We start from the raw sequence: 25,939 nt of genomic DNA, 5'->3' as shown, positions 1-25,939 counted from the left end.
TAAGTCTGGAGTAATTCTGCATGTAGTCTACTTGTGGCCTATAGTCCACACATTTAGATCCCATGAAATTGAGATATAAATATTTCATATCTACACTAATAAAAGAGAAATATGCAAATTGACCATCACTTTGCAACACCCACCAACCAATCAGGAGTAAGTATGCAAACCAACCCAACAAAGATGGTGGGTTAATTTGCATATGCAGGTGCTGAGTGCCCGGGGATGGAGCGGCCGCTTGTGCATGCGCCGGCACCAAGTGGCCTGGGTCCCGGGGATGGGCGTCCTCAGGACCCAGGCTGCTCTGAGCCTGTAGGCCTGCGCATAGGCTCGGAGCGGCAGGGGTCCCGGAATGACCCCTGGCCACTCCGGGCCTACACACACATATGCCGAGCAGCTGGGGGAGGGGCGGGAATGCGGTGGATGTTCCTGCCCTGTGGCTGCTTGCGCGCATGCTGGCGCCAAGCGGCCTGCATCCCAGGGACATGCATCCTCGGGAGCCAGGACACTCTGACCCTGTAGGCTCATGCATAGGCCCAGAGTGGCTGGGGTCCTGAAACATCCCCGGCCACTCTGGGCCTATGCTCACAGGCGCCGAGCGGCTGGGGGCGGGGCGGGAACATCCCCGGGACCCAGGTGCTCTGAGCCAGCGCGCGCACAAGCAGCTAGGGGCGAGGCGTGAACATCCCCCACAGTGAGCGAGCAGACAGCAGGGCCCTGCTTGCCCCTGGCCATGGTAGCGAGGGGCAAGCAGTCCCCCGCAGGGCCCCCACAGAGAGCAGACACCAGGGCCTATGGTGGCGTCAAGCAGGCAGGACTGCAGACAGAGGAGAACCATGGGGAGCAGGCCTAAGCCATCAGTAGGACATCCCCTGAGGGCTCCCAGATTGGAGAGGGTACAGGTTGGGCTGAGGGACCCCATCCCACCGTGCATGAATTCCGTGCACCGAGCCCCTAGTACAGTTATAAAGGTTAACACCAAAAGAATTAAAGCAGGCTATAAACTTCCAAGTATTAGAAAGAATACATAAATGAGAACAACAAAGAGAGACAGGGAAATCCATGTAGCAAACAATAGCTTTAGAAACCAAGAAAGCATTGAAATCAGAAAATGTGGCATTACAGTGTTAAATCCAGTTGTGTCAGTTTGGGACCCCCCAGGAAGAAGATACCAAGATGGGATTGGACATGCAAAGGATCTACTACAGGAAATATGTGTGGAGGATAGAGGCGGTAAAGGATCTACTACAGGAAATGTGTGTGGAGGATAAAGGAGGTAAGGGATCTACTACAGGAAATGTGTGTGGAGGATAGAGGCGGTAAAGGATCTACTACAGGAAATGTGTGTGGAGGATAAAGGAGGTAAAGGATCTACTACAGGAAATATGTGTGGAGGATAGAGGCGGTAAAGGATCTACTACAGGAAATGTGTGTGGAGGATAAAGGAGGTAAGGGATCTACTACAGGAAATGTGTGTGGAGGATAGAGGCGGTAAAGGATCTACTACAGGAAATGTGTGTGGGGATAAAGGAGGTTGGGTAAGGAGTAGGCAGAGAGAGCCTTCCCACCATGATGCAGATCTGGTACCTGGGAAAGGTGGGGGGAAAGGAAGGATCGGTAGGATGAGCTTCAGCACAGGTCTGAGCATATTACAGCCAGGCTGATGCAGAGTCCCTGAGCCAAAGTTGGCTCTTACTTGAATCCTACACGAGGCAGGAATGGCCTGCTGGCCTGGCTCCAACACCCCACAGTGGTTGGTAGCTGGCTGAGAGCAGCCTGGGTGAGCAATGGCTTCAGTGTGAATGTGGAGTGGCTGGAGACACTGTCAACTTATCTGTGCTCCCTGAAGAAGGTTCTCTTGAAGGCAGATCTGAGTAAGGCACTTCTGTGGCCTTCACACCAATTATATCTGTTATGCTAATAAATCTGAACTCACCTATTTACAAAAAAAAAAAAAGACTCTCAGCCCAGCCAGTGTGGCTCAGTGGTTGAGCATTGATCTATGAACCAGGAGGTCACGGATTGATTCCCAGTCAGGGCACATGCCTGTGTTGCGGGCTCCATCCCCAGTGTGGGGCGTGCAGGAGGCAGCCGATTGATGATTCTCTATCATCATTGATGTTTCTATCTCTCTCTCTCCCTCTCCCTTCCTCTCAGAAATCAATAAAAATATACTTAATAAAATAAAATAAAGGCTCTCAGATTGGGTCATAAAATAAAATCTAAATAGATGCTATATACAAAGATCCCTTAGGGTTTCAAAGGTTTTAAAAGGAAAAGCATACCAGGCAAATGTTAACGAAAAGAAAATATCAAGTTATGGCTTCACTGTCATCCCGTACATGCAAGGCAAACAAAACACAAAATGAAAAAGGATATAATTCCTGAAACATTAATTTCATTAGTGCCCGACTCTCCCTTGGAAATGCCACCTGACACAGAAGCTCGGATAGAGCAGACTCTTGTTGAATGAACTGTACATTTCCTCTAAGGATGGGAGATAATGTATGTAAAGCTGTTGTAGTATTTAGTACTGAAGAGAGGAACTAGGAAATCTATTTTTCACTCAGTACTTGCAATGGACTTTTCCAGATCACAATGCCAATATAAAAACAACTATGACATGTAAAAGTATTTGAAATCAGAGTGGTTCTATGAAATGAAAAATAAAAATCCATTTGTACTGCTCTTTTTGTATGCTCTATCCACTTTTCATTTTTAAGGACTTCTACTAGAGACTCAACAAGTCCAGAAGGTTGGTTGAGCCATTCCATAGCCATGAAAGGTCGCAGTTGCTACTGAAAAACAACTCCGGCACAAACGTCACGAATCTTCTCTGAGCCTCCCAAGGACTCAGATATGTGACTTTTGACACACTGGCTTAACATTACTCATTTGGGTCAAAACGAACATACATAACAAACAGCTCCCTCCTTTGGGAAGGGATCTCTGTCTCCCCCAGTGTGAACTCATTCGTAACTATCTCCACGGCATTCCTCTCCTGGGCAGGTAGATGACAAGTGAAAGACAACATGATTTCCCCAGGCTACCTGGTGAGTCAGTCGCACAGCCAGGAACAAAACCCAGAGGCTCAGCCCTACTTACCCTGTGACACCTGTTCAGTAAAGTGACTAAACAAGTATTTACTCTGGGACTTTCTGTACAAGCACCAGACAAGTTTCAGTCCATGTGTTCCAGGAGCATGCAATCCACAGGAAGAGAAGAATGAAAGGGGCCAACAGGTGGAGAACATGTTTACATAGATGAATAAGTTCTGACATCTAATGCACAGAGCAGTGTCTATAGTTAACATTACTGTATTGTATACTTGAAATTTGCTAAGAGAGATCTTAAAGCTTATCGCCACACACACACACACAGACAAAGGTAACTATGTGAGGTGAAGGATGTGTTAACAAATAACCTGATTGTGATAATCATATCTCAATATATACACATGTCAAATTATCACGTTATACACCCTAAACTTACACAATGTTATTTATCAATAGAGTTGGGGGGTGGGGGGAACAAAGATAGTATATTGTGAGCATGACCCACTGCACATGCTACTTGACAGTGAAGAGTAAAAGGAGGAATGTGTGAGTTTGGGGCTCACTATTTTCCAGGTTGGGGTATTTCAAAGCCTTCTTGATTTTTAACCTTCTATTTGAGCTTTCGCTCATTCTATTTTGGAACTTCACTCATGAGTACCAGAGCCTTTGTAAGAAGTTTCAAATAAAAGCCTATATGAATGGACCCAGGTTATTAAGAAAGGGTATAGACCCAGGAAGAAGATTACTCCGAGGCCCAGACTCAAGGAGCAGCAATTTCTGGGTGTGCAAGTGTAGATTCCCTGAGAATAGGGGCCCAGGGCAAATGGTTTCTAAATTCCTATTGGAGGAAGTCAGAACAGGTGTTTCCCAAGTCCCTCTTGTCTTCTGTTAGCCAATTGCAGGTCAGCAGTCTTCTCCTTCTGCTCTGTCCCCCCAAGAATGGCCATCACAGGGTGTGGCCCCCTCTCTAAATATTCTCTTTTTTTAAAATATATTTTTATTGATTTCAGAGAGGAAGGGAGAAGAAGAGAGAGAGAAACATCAATGATGAGAGAGAATCATTGATCAGCTGCCTCCTGCATGCCCCCTTCTGGGGATCGAGCCAACAACCCAGGCATGTGCCCTTGATCGGAACTGAACCCAGGGCCCTTCAGTCCGCAGGCCGACACTCTATCCACTGAGCCAGGCAATATTATTTCTTTTCTTTTTAAAAAATCCTCACCTGATTTTTAGAGAAAGTGGAAGAGAGAGGGAAAGACAGAGAGAAATACATTGATTGGTTGCCTCCTGCACACATCCAGACCAGGGTCCGGGCTGGGGAGGAGCCTGCAACCAAGATTTTTGCCCTTGACCGGAATCAAATCTGGTGGAAAAACTGAACAATACCTTGACTAGGTTATCCAAATGAACATTACCAATGAGGGGTAGATGGACAGCATGTGCCTCTAGCTATAATGCACTGAGAAGTGCATTATAGCTAGAGGCAGGCCGATGCTCTATCCACTGAGCAACCCAGCTAGGACTCTCTAGAATATCCTAACAGACCAGCTCCAGCTTGCAGCTGGGGATTGTTTGCTGCTCCTCTTCACCTCCTACTCGGCTGTTCTCTCAGCCAAGCAGCATGTGGGAAAGTGGGTCAAACAGGTTTTAACTAATTCTTATAATTAAAAATGCAATAGTCTTCCCAATCATTGTATTATTGTGTCTGGATAGCAATGTTGAGCAGAGGTTTGCTTTTAACTATTATTTTATTTTTATTTTTTTAAAAATATATTTTATTGATTTTTTTAACGGAAAGGAAGGGAGAAGGATAGAGTGTTAGAAACATTGATGAGAGAGAAACATCTATCAGCTGCCTCCTGCACACCCCCCACTGGGGATGTCCCCACAACAGAGGTACATGCCCTTAACCGGAACTGAACCTGGGACCCTTGAGTCCGCAGGCCGACGCTCTATCCACTGAGCCAAACCGGTTAGGGCTTAACTATTATTTGATCGTGGTTCTTAACCAAGACCTTATATAATGTAGCAAAAGTAACACTGTCTCAATACCCAAAGGCCCCAAAGCCCTCCTTCCTTCCCACCACCCCTCTTACCTTGCAACTTGATCTTTAGTTTATTTCTAACTTCCTATTCAATCTCAATTAATTTAACATTGATACCAAACTTTTATCTAGCTTAGTGTCCATATCCCAATTTAGTCAATGGCCAATAATTTCTTTTATAGTATTTTTTCCTTCTATTATAGGATGCAAACTAAGACCAGATATTGCATTTATTTTTCCTTTTTCTTTAGTTTTCCTTCAATCTAGAACATTTCTCCAGCCTTTGTCATTTATGACATTGACCTTTTAAAGAAATAGAATATTCCTCATTTTCTGTTTGTCTGATTTTTCCTCATGGTTAGTTTCGGGTTATGCATTCACCACCAAAATACTGCATAGGTGATGTTGTGTCCTTTTCAGTGCATTATAGCTAGAGGCACATGCTGTCCATCTACCCCTCATTGGTAGTGTTCATTTGCATAACCTAGTCAAGGTGTTGTTCAGTTTTTCCACCGTATATACGACTTTGTCCCTAATCACTAATAAGCAATCTGTGGGAGCCATTTTAAGACCACACATGCTCCTCCTCAGAACCCACCACCACTCAGCTCAGCATCCATTGATGATTCTTGCCTAACCAGGCCTTGTTTTGATAGTTGCAAAATGATTGGTAGCAGCTCCAGCATTCACTCCACATTTACCAGTCGGCATTCAGCCTCATACTGGAAGTAAGAGTCCTCTTTTCACCTTCATTTATTTGTTTGGAATCATGGATTCCTATTTTCTCCAAAGGCCTATACTTCATTAGTGTCCTTAATTATTTTGTGCTCAAATTATCCCAGATCTGGCGAGTGGAAGCCCCTTCCAGTTGGCTCCTGTATCCTTGTGACTTGTTTTTATTTATTTATTTATTATTATTATTAAAAAATATATTTTATTGATTTTTTACAGAGAGGAAGAGAGAGAGATAGAAAGTTAGAAACATCGATGAGTGAGAAACATCGATCAGCTGCCTCTTGCACACCCCCTACTGGGGATGTGCCCACAACCAAGGTACATGCCCTTGACCGGAATCGAACCTGGGACCCTTGAGTCCTCAGGCCGACGCTCTATCCACTGAGCCAAACCGGTTTCGTCTGTGTCTTATTTTTAAACATTCCTTGTTTTTAAACATTCCTTTACTTTCTGCCATGACAAGATGCTCGAGGTCCATCTATGCTGTTCCCCTCCCCATCCCTAACTTTTCCTCTAAGGCCATCCTTACAGCCTACTCAGCAAGATGAATGCTTGAAGGTGGTGCTTTCAGGAGCAAAGGAGCGGGTCCAACAACACCACTGTGGTCAACAGTTTTAGATGCCACTGGGCTCGTGGCAAGGCACATCACCTTCGCTGCTGCCGTCTTAGGCAGGTGCCCCAGACAAGGAAAGAGTAGCTTGGACCATGCAGCTTCAGTTATTGACTCCTCTACTGTGTGCTGGAATCAGTGCGGGATACACGAGATTATAAGACACCATTCCAAGGAGATTGCAGTCTAGCAGGATAGACACACATGTACATAAATACCCATAATACACCCCTGAAAGTATTTTCCTTGTGCTGTCAGTGAGGTCCATAAAGAGGCTTGGTGAGTTCCAGGATGAGGGACAGTACTTATAGCTGGGAGAGTTTGAGAAGGCTTCATTAAAGTGACTTTGGGATTAGACCTTGAAGAAGGTAGAATTTGGAAAGATGGTTTTCTTCGTGAAAAAGTCACTATGTATGAACTCTGAATCAGGTCTGACTTTGCAACATCATGCAACTAGATCTAGCCTCTTGATAGCTAGGTGCGGTAAGGCACATAGAACTCCGGCAAGTGTAGGACTTGATGCTCTACTAAGTAAAGAACCGTCATGATGCCATCTAATTTTTATTTTCAGACACAGATGAAACATGTTCTTCATTCACCCGACTGAGCTTCCACAGTGCGGTGGTTGGTACAGGACTCCGTGTAAAGTTGATGCTCTACACAAGGAGAGACCCGACCTGCGCACAAGTCATCAACTACACAGCTTTGGGGAACTTGAACGTGACCAAGAAAACCACCTTCATTATCCATGGATTCAGGCCAACCGGCTCCCCTCCCGTTTGGATAGGGGACTTAGTAGAGGGTTTGCTCTCCGTAGAGGACATGAACGTGATCGTTGTTGATTGGAATCGAGGAGCTACAACTATAATATACAACCATGCTGCTGATAAGACCAGAAAAGTAGCAACAGTCTTGAAGGAATTTATCGATCACATGTTGGTAAGGGAGCATTCTCTTAGATGATTCAGGGCTAGATTGAAACTGGCCCATTATCTGAAGAGTTAAAGCCAAGGAGTATCGGCAGTGAACAAGGGAACTGTTTTTGCAGATCCACATAAGCCCCAGGGGAGGTAGAGGGAAATCCCATAAGGATGGTTGTGCGGGTTGTTCACTGCACAAGGTGCCCACCAAAGGGGACATCATTGCCATTATAGACTTATATGTTTGTTAAAATAACTTTCCAGCGAATGACGGCAAAGTGTCCTTAGGAAGGGGCATATTTTTCTAACTCAGGTAAAGGTGTCCTGTGGGAAGGACAGGTTCTGTCTAGGAGTTTCTTGGCTTCAATGATTAGATCTTCCTTAACGTCTATAGCTGTTCCTCTTCCTAGAAATGTCAAAAGTTTAGTGGCTAGATTGTCCAAAACCAAAACTGATACACATGGTCTAATGAGAGAATTCTGTGTAGGTATGATTTATGTCTTTAGAAGACTGACTAAATAACTCTTTAAAAAAAAAAAAATTTAAAATATATATATATATATATATATAATTGATTTTTTATAGAGAGGAAGAGAGAGGGATAGAGAGTTAGAAACATCGATGAGAGAGAAACATCGATCAGCTGCCTCTTGCACACCCCCCACTGGGGACGTGCCCGCAACCAAGGTACATGCCCTTGACCGGAATCGAACCTGGGACCCTTGAGTCCGCAGGCCGACGCTCTATCCACTGAGCCAAACCGGTCGGCTAAATAACTCTTTTTTAAAAATACTGTATACTTTTTTTTATTGATTTCAGAGAGGAAGGGAGAGGAAGAGAGATAGAAACATCAGTGATGAGAGAGAATCATTGTCTGGCTGCCTCCTGCACACCCCCCACGGGGGATCAAGCCTGCAACCCAGGATGTGCCTTTGACTGGAATCGAACCTGTGTCAGGTCAGTCCGCTGAGCCAAACCGGCTAGGGCAATTAAACAACTCTTAAATTTCACTTAGTGATCTCATGAATTGCCCCTTTTATTAAAAAAAAAAAAAAAAGGGACTTGTATCAGGACTCTTTCAGAGTGAGTCACTGTGTCTAACAGTGGCATATGTTTTATAAGAGTTCCCCACCTAAGCCACAGCCCTGGAAAAGTAAATATTCAAACGACTCATGACAGGCTGTCCCAGCAGACTATGGTCAATGTGATCCACTCCTACCCTACCTTCCTTCCCTCTCCAGGGTAAATTTATCTAACTGAGCAAACATGAAGATAAAAAAGAGTTCATCGAAATGTATTGTTGCCCTTCTCCCCAACTGAGAAGGTTTTACTGATGTCTTGGCTTGGTTTCTAGAAGAAACATGAATGGAGACACCATGGCATAAAGGTTTAGGCACAGGATTGGAGTTGGACAGTCTGGTTTGAGTGCCACTCTGAGCCCTCCCCACTGCCTGGCCTTGGGCAGATCACTTTTACTCCAGGCCTCAGTTTTCTCATCTGTGTAATCAAATGAATAGCATTTACTTTGCAAGGGTGTAGTGACACTTAAGTGAGATAATGGATATAAGGTGCTTAGATGTGTTTCTCCAAAATCAACAGATAGGACAGTTCTCCAAATGTTGTCAACTCCTTGGCCCCCACAAATTATAACGATGGATCTCTTGAAATTCCAGACAAAAGGAGCGTCTCTTGATGACATTTACATGATTGGAGTAAGTCTAGGAGCCCACATATCCGGGTTTGTTGGAGAGGAGTACAATGGGAAGCTGGGGAGAATTACAGGTAAGGCTTCCTGTGAATGGACATGGGGTGGTGAGCCTGGGCAGGGTGTTCACTAGGGGAGCATGATGTAGGCAATCCAAGTCCTTGGCTTGAAAGCCAGATCTTCTTCCAATTATTTAACGTCCTCGTGTGCAAAAGGAAGACCATACCAATGTTGACCTCAGGTTATTAATTAATAAGATATACGCAAAGCACTTTTCAAATTGTAGAAAAGATCAGTGGTGACTTTATTTCTCGTATGGCTAGAGAAACAGCTATCTCTCTTGGGTATTTGATCTCTGTGCCTCAAGCAGATATCCTTCTTCCTTTCATTTAATCCAGAATAGCTTGAACTACATACCTAATAAATTTCTGTCCCCAGGAAAAAAATTCCCATCACAGCAGGAAAATGAGATGGGAATTTTGATGGCTTAGGTTTACGCTCTGAATATTAGCTTTCAAGCTAAAACTGAATAAAAACGCTCAGCAACACAACAGGTCAAATCCCAAACAAACCTGTGTTGGGTTCTCTTGTCTAATAGGCTAGTAACTTTCTTGGGCTACAAATGAAGGGCTAAAGGAGGCTTTCTCTTTCAGAAATTTAAGACTTCTTCCATTTATACCTTTCCCAGAATTCATGCTCACATGGAGATAGATATTTTAATTATAGGGAATCTGGAAGGTAGAATAAGGAGGTAACGGTGTGTGTGTGTGTGGGTGGGGTGGGGTGTGTGTGTGTGTGTAAATGATGCAACTTAGGCCCTAAAAGTTTAGGAAGTAAACTTTTAGGGTCACAAGTCTGAATGTGCTGCTTAAGTTGACAGGTAGCCCTGGGCAAGTAAGTTTTTTTTTTTTTTTTTTATAAAAGGGGCAATTCATGAGATCCCTAAGTGAAATTTAAGAGTTGTTTAATTGCCCTAGCCGGTTTGGCTCAGCGGACTGACCTGACACAGGTTCGATTCCATTCTCTCTCCCTCTCTCTCTCTCTCTCTCTAATCTCTCTCTCACACACACACACACACACACACACACACACACACACACACCATTTGCTGGTACTTGAGGTCACATTCTTTTTACTTTTACCCTGAACCAGGTTGCCCTCATTTTCTTATTTGCCTGCTTTCTTAGGGAAGCAAAGCTCTTTTTACTTTTTAAAACTATTACTATGTTTTAGAAAACAACACGTTCTTACCTGAAAAAATATTTCCTTTTCCCTTATGGGTACAAAGAACAGATGGCTTGAATTTGCTTGTGCTCCTTTGCTGATTTCCATGGTATACATAATCCCACCCGAATTCAAGCTACCAACCTGACATCACTGACCCAAAGTTCGGGGAGAAATGAGCAAAATTTACTCCCCAGTACTAGTCCCAGACCACCACTGGCTTATTCTACTTAACCCCCAGTTACGCCCTTCAGCCTCCCAGCAAACCTGTTCCACAACTACTTTGAATGTGAATGCAATGTGACCTGGCCTCTGACCATGGAAATTCCCCCAGCCTGCCTTCCTTCCACCCTGCTCTGTGACCTGGACTCAGCCATTGGTCCACAGCTCAGTTTTCTTTCTCCACCGACTCCCCCAAATTCTCCTGATTCCTCATCCTCTCTGAGCCCCAGGGTCAATCTCAGCTGTCCCTGAGAGCAGTTTCAGGGGTCAAGCATTTATTTCCCTCTTCCACTCATCTCCCACTGCCTTGCCTGAGTGGGCTTACTGGATTATGGAGTAGGAATCTGGCCTGCTACCCAAGGACACAATGCACTCCCACCTCCCAAGTATTGGATGGTTCTGCTTGTTAATTATCTAGGCCAGAATGGCTGCTTCATCTCCTCCCTGTCCCTCTCTTTATTCTGCCCTTCCTTTCGCTTTTCCTGTCCAGGCACAGCTTCTGCGTTTACTTTTTATTAATTTCCTCAACACAAGATGGCCGAGCATGAATAGATTTTAAAATATTTCAAGTACCCACATCACTTGATAATACATTAAATTTAATACTCAATCCTTTTTAAATTTAAAAAAAAATCATCACCAGAGGATATCTTTATTTATTTTAGGAAGAGAGGATGGGAGAGAGAGAGAGAGAGAGAGAGAGAGAGAGAGAGAGAGAGAGGAGAAACATCTAAACATCTACTGGTTGCCTCCTGTAAGCATCTCACTGGCAATAAACCCGAAACCTGGGTATGTGCCCTGACCGGAATCAACTGAGCCACACCGGCCAGGGCTATTCTTAGGTATTTGTTTATTTGTTTGTTTTTTGTGATACATAGTTCTCTTTATAGACTCTGGTTGTAGGAACGGCTATTCTCAATCTTAAGTGCCTATAAAAGTCACCTTGGGGTGCTGATACAATATTAGCTTGCTGAATCAGAATCTCTGTGGTTGGGATCCAGGAGTTTCCTGGGGTGTCCAATATAGTAGCCACTAGCCACATGTGGTTTGAGCACATGAAATGTGGCTAGTGCACATTGGGATGTGCTGTAAGAGCAAAATACACATGGATCTTGAAGACTAACTACCAAAAAATACTTAAAAATCTCAAATTTTTAATATTGATTGCATGTTGAAATAATATTTAGGTATATTGGGTTAAATAAACTGGGTTAAATAAAATGTATTATTAAAATTAATTTTCCTTGTTTTTTTACTTTTTTTTAAATGGCTGCTTGAGATTTTAAAAGTGTATTTGTGGCTCCCATTATATTTTTCTTGGGCAGCACTGCCTTAGAGAGTTCACGGTGACCTTGGGGATGAGAGTAAGAGGCAGGCTCCCAAAACTGCATGCAAAATGTTTGATGTCATCAAATTCTCAAACTAGTTAAATTCTGCAGTAAAAGACAGGGATCACTATCTAAACTCATTTCTGGTGACCTTAAGAGCAACAAGAAAGAGCTCAATTTTTCCATTTTGTCTCTATCCTACAATAATCTCAACATGTTCTGAATTCAGATCTAGGAGTCCTCTTATAAGTCTTCTGAAGTAGCTATTAATTCTACCTCCGCTTTACAGATAAAGAACTGAGGTTCAGAGAGGTCAAGTAACCTGCCTGAGGTCACACAGCTGGTTGGCATTGGTTTTGGGGCTCCATGTTACATCTATCTGACTCCAGTGGTCTCTGCCCACACCAAGTACAGCTTACCTGTGATTTTTGGCTGACATTGTAAACTCATTTGCTATGGCTTATCGCTAAGGAGAGCATTTTGTCCAAGTTTATTGTGACAGTCCCCATTTGTGCCTTGGGTCCTGGTGTAATTATTAACAGCGCCTTCATGACTCCTAAAATTGCCATGTTGGACTTTATATAGCAAGCCGATTTATCAGCCGCGGGTCTGGAGGCTGCTGTAAACTGGGCTCTCACTGTTCATTTTCTTACGCCGGAAGTGGTGCTGTCTTCGGTGCAGAGCAGGCTTCCCCAGCAAACTCTTTGCAAGGTTATGCACTTCTCTTTTTTTGTTGAGAGGATCCTGTGGACCTGGGTGCCTGGGTGTTCATCCATCTCCTCCCTCATCAGTTTCATTGGGAGCAGACAGAAAAATAAGAAAAGCTGGGGGTGAGGGTGGAGAAGGAGCTAAGGAAACAAAGCAGGTAAAGATAAGCCTCAAGGAAGCCAGAGCGTTGAGAGGGTAGAAATGGAGAAATTGAGGCTAGACCCAGGAAAGTTGAGGCAAATACGCTATCACTTGGATTTTTATATGAAACACCAGGAAATGGGGAGATGTCATTTAACATGACATTTGTAGATAAAACCTTCCCTAAGTCCCTTGACACGTTCTTCCGTTCTTCGCTCCCCAGGCTTCTAGTAAGCGGGGCCTGTTGGAACCTCTGGTGTTTGTTTTTGCTTGTTTTTTAGTTTAAAGTTTTTATTTTGTGGTTATAGCGTCATGGGAGCTGCTGTCTTGTTTTTACAGCTGTTTCATAATGATGGTGAGGAACGCCCAGCTAACATTGACCAAGGGCAAGAAATCAGTTCAGGCATTTATGGGATGGGTCAGTTCTATAAGAATTGACACCCACATTGTTTCCCTCCTCGATACCTGGTCTGATACCGCGCTGACAGGAGAGTTTCACTCTTTCCTACCGAGCTTGCCAGACTCAGTGCAATAAAACCGAGAGCTCCACAGAGAGAGGTGATTGCATGGTGAGTCTGTGGCTCTGGTTAAGACACTTGATCTCCCTGAACCTCAGTTCATTCATATGTAAAATGAGAAAGATAATAGCTACCCTGCCTCCCTCACAAGCTTGTGATGTGGAGCTTATGAGCTGCTATATGTGACTACAAATTGAAACTGTGAAGAAGAAAAGGTTTAGTGAAGTTTCTGGATCATTTAAAAGGAGATAAAGATACCGGTAAGTATAGCGTTTGCTTTTTATATGCACCCTTCAGTGCTTTTTCCTGAGGAACCAGTTTATATTCCCCTGTCCCCCATATGTCTGTGTACGCTCTGCTGTTGCGCTGTGCACAAGCTATACCTCCTGGTGGAATCTGGATGCCGTCCTCAGGGCACTGCCAGGGTAACCACCTCTCCTGTGGGAAAAGGCTAGAGGGTTGTGGAAAGTAGCCTGACCGAGCAGGATGGGAATGTGGGCGCTTGCCCACTCGGAGGTGCCCTGCAGCCTGTGAGCCTTCTTCAAGGAGAGGGATCAAAAGCTGCAGGTGACTCATGGCGTGGGGCTGCCTGATCAGCTCTGTTTTCCTTCCAGGCCTCGACCCTGCCGGCCCTTTATTCAACGGGAAACCGCCCGAGGACAGATTAGATCCCAGCGACGCACAGTTCGTTGACGTCATCCATTCCGACATTGATGGTAACATTCCCATGCTTGTGAGCCAGGGACCCCCCTCACCCAGACTCCCGTGGAGGCTTCTCCTGGGGGACTGCCATGCAGGGGCAGATCAGGTTCCTCCAGATTCCCTTTTCCTACGGGGCAGAGTTCCAAATCCACAGAAATCTTGAAGGGAAGATTTCTGTGGATCTTGATGCAGGCACCCAGGATCGCTTGCTGGAGTGGAGGTGCTTTTCCCGTCATCTCTTCCTATTATTTTTATTTTAAAAAATATATTTTTTTATTGATTTCAGAGAGGAAGGGAGAAGGAGAGAGAGATAGAACCATCAATGATGAGAAAGAATCATTGACCGGCTGCCTCCCGCACGCACCACACTGCGGATCAAGCCCACAACCCGGGCATGTGCCCTGACCAGGAATCGAACTGTGACCTCCTGGTTCATAGGTTGACGCTCAACCACTGAGCAAATGCGCCTGGGTTTCTTCTTATTTTTAAAGTGGTCAAGATGACTGTCTGCTTTGCACAGCTTGTGGACAAATGGTCGTTTGGTTGACTGGTCGTAATGGTCGCTTAGGCTTTTATATATATAGATAATTTTTTAGGTCCCTGTTTTCTGGAAGAGTTTCCAATCTCTTTGCCATCCTAGATCCCAATTTTTTAAAGAGTTTTTTCTACTAAGTAAAAGTTCATTTTTCCCGGTTTCTTATTCATTAAAGATTTACACAAAATGCAAGTAGAGGCTCAGGAAATAGAGGGTTTCAGACAAACGTAAAGAAGAAAAGTATCGCCGATACCGGTTTGGCTCAGTGGATAGAGCATCGGCCTGCGGACTGAAAGGTCCCAGGTTCGATTCCGGTCAAGGGCATTGTACCTTGGTTGCGGGCACATCCCCAGCAGGGGTGTGCAGGAGGCAGCTGATCGATGTTCTCTCTCTTCCTCTCTGTAAAAAATCAATAAAATATAAAAAAAGAAGAAAAGTATCGCTCTGGCTGGTGTTGCTTAGTGTTTGAAGCATTGGCCCACACACCAAAGGGTCAAGGGTTTGATTTCCCATCAAGGGTGGTTTCCTGGGTTGCAGGTTTGATCCCTGGCCCCAGTTGGGGTGTGTGTGGGAGGCAACCAATCCATGTGTCTGTCTCACATCAATGTTTTTCTCCCTCCCTCCTTTCTTCCCTCCTTTCCACTCTCTCTAAGAATCAATGGAAAGAATATCCTAGGGCAGTGGTCGGCAAACTCATTAGTCAACAGAGCCAAATATCAACAGTACAATGAGTGAAATTTCTTTTGAGAGCCCAATTTTTTAAACTTAAACTTCTTCTAATGCCACTTCTTCAAAATAGACTCGCCCAGGCCGTGGTATTTTGTGGAAGAGCCACGCTCAAGGGGCCAAAGAGCTGCATGTGGCTCGAGAGCTGCAGTTTGCCGACCATGGTCCTAGGGTAAGGGTGAGGATTAACAAAAAAACAAAACAAAACAAAAGAGAGAGAGAGATGTTGATCTGACTCCAGCATTCAGTACCTCTCCAAACCACTAGTTTACAGACATAGGTCTTCATTTCATGGGGTTCTTTTATCAGCCTTGCAGTGAATGAGTGAGCAAGCTGTCTTATGTCTTTACAAATATCAGAAATAAGTTCCATCACTATCTTCATAGTATCCTATTAGAGAGAGAGTGTGTGTGTGTGTGTGTGTGTGTGTGTGTATGTGTGTGTTTGTGTGTAGCAATGATGCTCTTTAACTAGCTAGGTAACTTTGGGCAAAATATTTAAGTAGGTATAATAATAGTAACAACAACAACAACAACAACAACAATAATACAGCCCTTGCCCATATCCTGCAGGCAAACGAGCTATGAGATGTGCAAAGTTCAAAGCAGTGTAAAGCACAGTATATTCTCTTTTAGCACTGGGCTATAAGGAACCATTAGGAAACATAGACTTCTATCCAAATGGAGGACTGGATCAACCTGGTTGCCCCAAAACAATATTTGGAGGTAAGTTCAGATACTTTATATTTTGTAAAATGGTGGCTTTTAAAAAGCATATTTTAAAAATCTGGTATCCTATGTGGGGTAGTTATTAATAAAAAACATTCCTGAGAAAGTAGAGGTGGTATAAATATGTTATAAATTATAATTATTACTCAAATATACATTTGGTTAATAACCATAACCAAATGATTAAAAGCTGTTATGAATTATCTGTCCCTCTTGAAAAGATGTGTCTTTGACCTAGAAATCTCTCTTAGAGAAATAGTAGGAAATGTAGACAAAAATTAGAGTGCAAAGGTATTCAACACAGTGTTATTTATAATAGTTAATTTTTTAGAAATTAATCTAAATGTCCAACATAGAAAAATTATTAAATGAATATGGTACGCCCACACAAAGGAATATAATTGTTAAAAGTCATATTTTAGAGATTAATGAAAATGCTCGCAATATGATGTTAAAAAGAAAAAGATAAAAACTATAGTTTGATCCCAACTTATTTTTAAACTTGAGGCCTGGTGCATGAATTCGTGCACCAGTGGGGTGCCTCAGCCTGGCCTGTAGGATCGGGCCGAAATCGGTTCTCTGACATCCCCCAAGGGGTCCCGGATTGTGAGAAGGCACAGGCCAGGCCGAGGGACCCCACCAGTGCACAATCGGGGCCAGAGAGGGATGCCGGGGAGGCACATGGGAGGGCTCCAGGGCATGTCCAGCCCATCTCGCTCAGTTCCGATCAGCTGGACCCAGCAGCAAGCTAACCTACCAGTTGGAGCATATGTTCCCCTGGTGGTCAGTGTATGTCATAGCAACTGGTCAACTGTCTGCTCCCTGGTGGTCAGTGTACATCATAGCGAGCAGTTGAGTGGCCTTAGCATATCATTAGCATATTACACTTTGATTGTTTGAATGGCCGACTTAGCATATTAGGATTTTATTACATAGAACTAGAGGCCCGGTGTATGAAGTTCTTGCACAGGTAGGGTCCCTAGACCTGGCCAGTGATCAGGGCTGATCTGTAGGGAGACCGGTGGGGTGATTGGGGGGCCCCTGCTGGCACGTGCCTTGGCTGGCCTGGGGCCTGTGGGCTGGGGGCAGCTCCTGCATTGAGCTGCCCCCTGGTGGTCAGTGTGCATCATAGTGACCTATCGTTCTGTTGGTCATTCCGCCGTTCGGTCGATTTGCATATTAGGCTTTTATTATGTAGGATGTGTATTTGTACAGGTGTAAGTATAGAAAAGAAGACTAAATTTAAATGCTCCAAACAATTATTAGGGTGATCTCTAGACATTAGACTTCTATGAGATTTTCACATCATTATCTTCTATTTTCTAAATGAGCATATATTACTTTGATAATGGGAAAAACCTCACAAAACAAAAATGGGTAGTTGGAGGACAACATAAAAGTGGGGTGTGGGACCAAATGCAAAACCTATCACTCAGTATTCTAAATATTTATTTCACCATTGCTATAGAAAGTTAAACAATCCTGGAAATAATTCTAGAAAAAGATGATCTTGTTACAAAATGGTAGCTGTATATGGCCCCATGGGAATGATGTAGTTTTTGAAAATGATCCCAATGTAATGGCGTAATAGGGCCAACCATATGGTACCATAAATGGTAAGCAGTCCTGTCCTGTGTGATAATACATCCATGAGCAGACAAAGATAACATGCTTTGCTTACAAAGGACATCCTCTCTATTGTTATTAGCTTCATTGCTTTTGCAAGTGGGAGATCTAGGAATAATAAATAAATATTGGCTTCCTAAGTGGGCATAAGAGGACTTTGGAGAAAGAGGAAATGTTCTGACTCCAGCATTCAGTGCCTCTACAAACCACTAGCTCATAGACATAGCTCCTCTTTTCATGGGATTTGGTTTCCCATTCAGATCCTTACCTCTTACCTCCATTGATTACCCATCTTTGGGACCTTTTCTGAGTGACTTCATCTGGACTCAGGGTGGAGTCATCCATCATCCTTTCCCAAAGCTATCTCTTCTTCCTTCCCATCTTGGGGATATTTCTCTACCATTTCCCTCCTTCTCCCCCCATGGCTTCTTCTTCTTTTTTTTTTATATCTTGAATAGTTTAAATGTACTTGCGTACTTGTCTTCTGCTAAAAAACCTCTGGGGAATCTCTGACTACCATTGAATTTTTCTTCTCCGTTTCACTGACAAATGAAATGGTCAAGTCCTGATTCTACCACATAATAACTGTGTGACCTTGGTCCAGTCATTTAACCTCTCTGAGTCTCAAAGTCCTGCTCCATAAAACGGGGACAATCATGCCTGTCATTTGTTAGCATGAATTCTGATCTATGGGTTTTCATAAGGATTGAATGGAATAGAATATACTGAAGCTGTTAGTACAGTGCCTGGTATATAGGAGACATGACAAATTGTGTTTGTATATGTGTGTGTGTGTGTGTGTGTGTGTGTGTGTGTGTGTGTACATACCGTCTGTGATATACTATTTTTAAATGCTACAACTGCTCTACTCTTTAATCATTCCTTTCACAACCCAGGAATGCAGTACTTTAAGTGTGACCACCAGAAGTCCGTGTACCTGTACCTCGCTTCCCTGAGAGAGAACTGCACCGTCACTGCATATCCCTGCGACTCCTACAGGGATTATAGGAATGGCAAGTGTGTCAGCTGTGGCATACCACAAAAGGAGTCCTGTCCACTCCTGGGTAAGTCCAACAAGCAGTTTTTCTTCTGGTTAACGAAGAGCAAATTTTTGGTAGGATTCCCAGCACCATTTTACTATCTAAAAATAAGCCTGGAAATTGTGTGCTCTTGGAAAATTTATATAGTCAGCTTTTTCTAGCCAATTTGTTCTGTAAAGTGCTCTGGGGTCTTCTAATCAATGTTAGAAAAGCAACCTGTATAGGATTTCATCCAGAAGGCAGTGCAACCTCTCTGGACACTCTATTCTAGCGTGAAAAACAAGGTTCCAGAAAAGTTTCTAAGCCCACCCAGGGCACAATCACCTTATGTAGCCTGCTCCCTTGGGGACAGGAATGCCCTCTCCTTGCACACAACCTCTTTGATCCCTTCGGTCACATGAGCCTTGCAGAATTACTCCTTCCAACAAGTTGTGTCTGTTAGTGCCTTCATAGCATACTGACTCTCGTGTGCATTGTACGGGAGTGGGGTGGGGTGATGGATACTGTGGAGGCAGCTGGGATATTTGCTAAGGGTTAATAGAAACATTTCAGGTGGTGCGGACCTTGGAACCAGAGAGTTATGAGAATTTTCTAATTGTTCCCAAAGGAAAATAATCCAAGTTAACGTCAGGGCGTTCTGTAGACAAGGGATTCTCAACCCTGATTATGCACTGGAATCACCTAGAGACCTTTTAAAAAATACTGATGCCTGGGTCCCACCCCAGTTCAAGTCAGAAGGCAGAGGCAGTTCTATAGGAGTGGGGACAGAGGAGGGAGAGCGAGGCCACACTGATGTACTGCGGGCACTCAGTCTCCTTCCTGAAGTCACACGCGTGAAGGAGGACATTCACCTGCTTGATGACATAGTCACTTGGCAAACCCAGGTTCTATGCAGTTGAGGGGCTCGATTGCAGTTCAAGAAAGCACATTGCTTTGCAGGAGTGATGCTGTTCTAGGTCCCTGGATCTGTGTAAGCTATAAAATGAATGTATTATGGAAAAATGTCAGCACTGTTTTTAGTCTGCTCCACTTCTCCACCTATGCTACTGAGAACCAGGCTGGGTGATGTAATGTCAGTGGAAAGGAGGGAAAACCACGGTAGGGCCCTTTTCCAATGGGTGTCTATAAGCTCTTAGGGATCGGGTAGTGAGTAGAGTGTGGTGGGTGCTGGGCAGGCACTGCCCTTTGGGTCCTCACCATGAGGCGTGAGGGGAATGATCTCAGTGGTGATGGAAGCCACACTCTCTGTTCTTGCTGCCTCCCCAGCTGCTTTTACGTTTATGGAATACATGTTACCATTACACTTTTCCAACTTGTTTTGTAGGCTATTATGCTGATCATTGGAAAGACTATTTAACGGAGAAAGACCCTCCCATGACTAAAGCATACTTTGACACAGCTGAGGAGAAACCGTTCTGCAGTGAGTGGTGAATGTGGTTGTTGCTTTTGCCCACCCCCTTTATTTTTGGGATGACTGAGTCTCAGCTTCCCAGCTACTTCTTAGTAAATGCAGGCCATGGTGCAGTGTGGACTTTGGAGTTGGAAAGACCTAGGTCAGTGATGGCGAACCTATGACACGCGTGTCAGCACTGACACGCGTAGCCATTTCTGATGACACGTGGCCGCATGCCAAGGATGAAACATTTGCTGCTCCTGAGGATGAAACATTTGCGACTAGAGTCTTGGAGTTAGTTTTTTCCTCAAAGTGACACACTACCCGAGTTATGCTCAGTTTTTTGGCGAAGTTTGACACACCAAGCTCAAAAGGTTGCCCATCACTGACCTAGGTTGAATCCTGACTCTACATCATAGCTGTGCGACCTTAGTCAAGACATTTGACCTCGCTGAGTCTCAATGTCCTGCTAGGTCGAATGGGGATAGGAATGTCTATCTTCTGGGTAATGAGGATTGAAAATATCAACAAAGTTGTTAGCTTCATTGGATGGCCATTGTAATCACTAACATCTTCCAGAAAATCGCTTGATCTCCCAGAGACATAAGATTGGCTCTAGGAAAAATCGGGCGTCAGCCACATCTATGGGTGGATCAGCTCCACCTTTAAAGCAACTATGATGACCTTCAAAAGACATTGAGAGATTGGGTATTCCAGAGGGGAGCTAAGTGGGATAATAGATCAGCTGGCCTGAGAAGCAAGGAATTTTCCCCGGCAGATGTATTTCTTGTAATCTTGTCTCCCTTTTCACTTTTCTTGGGAGCAACCCTTGTAAAAGAGGCTGCAGCTCACTGGGTTTCCTTCCTTCTTTAGAGCCACATATGGCAGCCACGGGTTTTGTGTCTGCCAGGTCCCAATGGAGCAGGCCCTTGAGAAATAATGGGTCATAAAATGGCCACTCCAGGGCTTGCCTTACTCCTTTGTGGGACAGCCATCTCCCTGAGCCTCTTTCCCCTTTTCTACAAGTCTGACCAAGAGATAGCAAATTTGAATGTCATAGTGGGATCCCATCTTCCCAAAGCATACTTGACCACGGTGAGCAAAGAGTGAGGAGGAAGAAGAGTTCTCCGAACACATCACGCACTCTCATTTATTGAGTAGGAATTTAATGGGTGTCTATAAGGTATTATTGCTGAGATTATAAAGAGGAATAATCCCTTTATTCCTTCCCACTTATTGTTGTAGTATATTTTAGTTTTATTGTTTATTTTGTAACCCCATAAGACACTCTTCAGGCAATATTTATATAGAATGTACCCATTCATTTACCACATTTTGATTATCATTTTTTTCTTGCATTTTTAAAATACAGTAAAGTGTGCTAATACTGGGAAAATCCCAGAGTATGATAAGAATTCCAAGAGGTAGACCTGACTTAATCTGAGGGTCAATGAAGGCCTCCTGGACGAAGTGACATTAAGCTGAAACCTGATGGATGAGTTGTCAAAGGTGGCAAAGGAGTATCCAAGTGAGGGGAAGGCTCAGGAGCAAGAGGGAGCTTGGCAGTGCAGGTGGAGTGGCATGATCGAAGAAGTGAAGAGGGAGGCTGAATCGCTAGTGGATGTGGCCCAGGCTGGGGAAGACCTTGACAGCGGTGGAGGGTCTCTACATGGCCACCTGGTTGGCTTATTCTAAAATGGGCAGGGATTGAAGTGATCCTGTCACTCAGCAGTAGGCCACGAGACCTTGTTCAGTAGGTGGGAGCACTGTTTCAACGGTGATGCCTAAACATGGCGACTGGATACCGTTGGGTTCTGCTGTCACTCGAGCCATCTTTACCAAAGGGAATAGAAAGGAGTTTTAGAAAATTCTGCCCTGATGTTGGCAGAGAAACTAGAGAGGAATTTAAAAAGAGACTCAGTTATTAGGGAGGTTGGGTTTTTAGGAACTGGCCCTTTAAGAGAGCAGTTGGGAGTATCTCTCTCTTATGATGTTTTTTTCCTGGTTTTGCAGTATATCATTACTTTGTGGATATTATAACTTGGAACAAGAACATAAGAAGAGGGTCCATTACAATCAAATTGAAAGACAAAGCTGGAAATACCACAGAATCCAAAATCGATCAGTAAGTTGGGTTGGGATCTTTTACAGTTTGCTATTTTCCTTTTTTTGCTCAGAGAAATTCAAAATATATCTATTTTCTTATTTACATGTCTGTACTTTTCTTTGTTTTACAAAAGATATAAGGGGACATATTGTTTAGTTGCTTCCTGTGGCTTTTGATCTCCCAGGATCTTTACAAATGGAATTGGTGCAAGGATTTATTACCCCTGCCTCCTCTCTTCCTCCTTCCCTCCTTTCTTTCCCTTTCCTACTTCCACCCTTCACCCTCCCTTTCTTTTCTCCCTCTTCTCCTTCATTCCTTTGTTTAATTTAAGCATTTAATTACAAAACTCATCTTTGCTTGCTGTAAAGGATTTAAACAGTAAAGGAGTATGTAAAATAAAAGTGCAAATTCTTGGTCCATCCCAACAATCCCACCCCCACAGGCATCCACCCCCATACACATATGTTCTATTCTTTTATGAGCTCATACTATACATAAACATACTTACATACACACACACACATATGTAAACATATGTATATGTTTTTGAAACTCAGAAAATGTAACTTGCAATTGAATATTGGAAACACCCTAAAACCCCCACAGTGAGGAAATGGTTAATTTAAATGTTCCCGAATAACAGAATACCATTCATGCTTTGGGATTATTTATGAAACATATTAAATGAAATGTTTATAGTATACTAAGTGAAAAACTTCAGGATATCAAATTATGTCAAGTATAAAATGCAGCATGTATTATCTATGTATAAAATTTTAGCTTAACTTAATAAAAATGAAATAGAAACATGCCAAAATATTAGATTGCCCCTTGAGTTGTGGAAATAAGAGTGCTTTCTTTCAGTTTCTCTTTATTTTTTCAATTTTCTATATATTGTATATATGTATTATATATGTATATTTATATATTGTTTAAAATAGTTAATTAATAGTTGTTTCATCTATTACTTTTACAATTGAGAAAAAGAACAAAGAAACCAAAACTCTTTAAGCAAAAAAAACTTGAGGCTTATTTTATTCATTTTCTCAGAAAATGTTTCCTGGTTCCTGTTGTCTAGTAGGTATTTGGGTTGTCTCTTGGCCTTACCCATAGAGGACCAAGTAGAATGTCATCTGAAACTGGCAATTGCCTTATGGATTCACTGTGTAGATAGAGACAGTGTAGATGGGTGGTTTAGAGGTGACTTTTCAAATATATTTTTATTGATTTCAGAGAAGAAGGGAGAGGGAGAGAGATGTAGAAACATCAATGCTGAGAATCATTGATCGTCTGCCTCTTGCAAGCCCCCTACTGGGGATTGAGCCCGAAACCCGGGCATGTGCCATGACTGGAAATTGAACTGTGACTCCTGGTTCATAGGTCCATGCTCAGCCAACTGAGCACCACCGGCCAGGTGAGGTGACTTTTTTAAAATGTATCCTTGGATAATAATAATAATAGCCTTTGTTTATTGAAGTAAGTGCATTACACACATTAGTTAATGCAATTCTCACTAAAACCCTGTGAGGTAGTATTACCATCTCTATTGTATAAATGAGGAAAGTGATTTGGCCAGTATCACACAGCTGGCTGATCAGGGCGAATGAGGTGAAAGCAGAGACAGTCTGTTCAACCCCAAAGCCCATAGCTTTAATCACTACATATACATTATACAGTATTCCTAAGCTGTATTGCTCCCTCCACCCCACCATTGTTAGGATTTGTGAGTAGTGGGGTTTTGGGGGGATCTTCGTTGATCTATTTCAATGACCGCACTATAGTGTCAGTGTCCTCATACCCACAGTGGGGCAGCATTTCCAGGGAGGGCACCCTAGGTGTAGCACATCTTGAAGAATCAGCCTCTGGGAGTTTCTGAGCTGTGACCTTCAGTGAGGAAGTGAGGCAGAGACCTCATCTGGAGATTCTAGGAAATAGCAGGGGAGATCATGCAGTTACATAATGGAGAGTGTTCACTTAGCAAAACGTGAGTATTCATGTCAATAATTGCTTACATTCTTACCTGTCTTAGGAGTTTTAATTTTACATAGTAAATTTCTTCCAAGTAGGGACTCCTAAATTTGGAGGTTTTTAAAATCTTGATTACGATAGAGACCTTAACATCTTCATATTTTTAAAATCTTGATTACGATAGAGACCTTAACATCTTCATATTAGTCATGTTTAATAATTCTCATTTTAGTCATGTTTGTGAAAAAGTCATCACCAATGAGAGAATATATGGGAATAAAAGGAAATACTTGTTTTATTATGTGGGAAATAATGGCTACTTTTTTTTCAAGGTAAACTTTGACATTTTAGTATTATTTTTACAATTTAAGGTAAAGGAAATGATATTACAGTATGTACTTTGAGTTTATCCAATCTTACCAGACTATGGGTGCAAATGGAGTCACATTCAAGGTGATTATCTGCCTGATGACTCTTTTTATATCTACTCTTTACAGTATTTCTTGTTTTTAACCTTTTAAGACATTGAAATATAATTCACATCCTATAACAGTCATCCTTTATTTTTTTAAAATATATTTTATTGATTTTTTACAGAGAGGAAGGGAGAGGGAGAGAGAGAGTTAGAAACATTGATAAGAGAGAAACATCAATCAGCTGCCTCCTGCACACCCCCTACTGGGGACGTGCCCGCAACCAAGGTACATGCCCTTGACCGGAATTGAACCTGGGACCCTTGAGTCTGCAGGCCGACGCTCTATCCACCGAGCCAAACTGGTTAGGGCAATAGTCATCCTTTAAAAGCATCTGTTTCCTTGTCTGTGAAATGAAGATAATCATACTCACCTTGCAGTAATTTCCAGGGGGTTGGAGACATGTGTCAAGAGTTGAGGATGCTGCCTGGCTATTGTAGGCAGCACATGCCTCTCTAAAGTCATAGCATTTCCTTAGTCCTGGGGTCAGCAGTGCTTGGGAAGCCAGTGGACTTTGCCCACAAAAGTCGGCTATTGCAGGCTATGGAGTCAAATGGCTGCCTGCTTACTGACTTATAAGTTTCAAAACTCTTTCACTAGCAATCAATATCCATTTAAAAATAGTATTTCTGAAGGCCTGGGGTGGGGGGCAGGGGCAGGCTAGAGGGAGTAATGGGAGTGGGGGAGGAAAGGGGACATATGTATTACTTTCAACAATAAAGAATTATTAAAAAAATAAAAATAGTATTTCTTCCTTCTAGTGAACCTGCAACATTCCAGAAATACCACCAAGTGAGTCTGCTTGCAAGGTTTAGTCAAGACCTGGATAAAGTGGCAGCCATTTCCCTGGTGTTCTCTACAGGATCTGTAGTAGGCCCGAGGTACAAGCTCAGGATTCTCCGGATGAAGTTAAGGTCACTTGCCCATCCAGAGAGGTGAGCCATACATAGGCAGGGTTTGACAAGCCCCTGTTTTCCAAAGATGTTGTTGGTTCTTGTCCAGTCTGCTTGGCCTAATGCTATAATTGGCCTTCATCAATCACAATGAAGGAAGTGAAGAGTTTTCCAAAAATAGACTTGATAAAAACAAGTAGCCCAGCAATCCAAGGAAATTTTACTGGTATGCACTTAAAAATAAATGATCCAATCAATAGTCCAAAGAAATAATTGTCCTTATATGTACAGAGTTATACAATTCCTCCCTAACCACTCTACCCACATTGCTTTGCAAGTTGCTAATTTGTTGTAGAAAAGAAAGTCTCATATAATTCAGCAAACTGATAGAACAGGTCCTGGTATAAAAAAAAAATGGTATACATCAATTAGACTATTTTATTCCATTGGTACAGTATGAAAGTTAAATTTGATAACTGCACTGAGAATGTTCTTGTTCTTAGGAAATACACACTGAAGAATTAAGTGGTAAATGA

General features: G+C 43.0%; 1 protein-coding gene across 4 annotated transcripts in view; it reads left to right on the top strand.

Annotated features, from left to right (window-relative positions):
* LIPH (lipase H) overlaps nt 1-25,939 on the top strand; it is a 41,616-nt gene that overhangs the window by 11,538 nt on the left and 4,139 nt on the right. The window contains exons 2-9 of one of the 4 annotated variants that reach the window (XM_008157554.3): nt 7,018-7,385; nt 9,040-9,148; nt 13,827-13,928; nt 15,811-15,900; nt 18,426-18,593; nt 19,894-19,989; nt 21,976-22,087; nt 25,272-25,445. In XM_008157554.3, the coding sequence (XP_008155776.2) occupies nt 7,018-7,385; nt 9,040-9,148; nt 13,827-13,928; nt 15,811-15,900; nt 18,426-18,593; nt 19,894-19,989; nt 21,976-22,087; nt 25,272-25,445 (1,219 nt within the window). Of the gene's footprint in view, nt 1-7,017; nt 7,386-9,039; nt 9,149-13,826; nt 13,929-15,810; nt 15,901-18,425; nt 18,594-19,893; nt 19,990-21,975; nt 22,088-25,255; nt 25,446-25,939 lie in introns of those variants that run through there. The other 3 variants (XM_054713806.1, XM_028133974.2, XM_028133979.2) reach the window with 3 other exon arrangements.

Source organism: Eptesicus fuscus, chromosome 3, assembly GCF_027574615.1.
Source record: "Eptesicus fuscus isolate TK198812 chromosome 3, DD_ASM_mEF_20220401, whole genome shotgun sequence".
Taxonomy (NCBI): domain Eukaryota; kingdom Metazoa; phylum Chordata; class Mammalia; order Chiroptera; family Vespertilionidae; genus Eptesicus; species Eptesicus fuscus.
The sequence above is the reverse complement of the archived record's forward strand: the minus strand, read 5'-3'. Positions and strand labels throughout refer to the sequence as shown.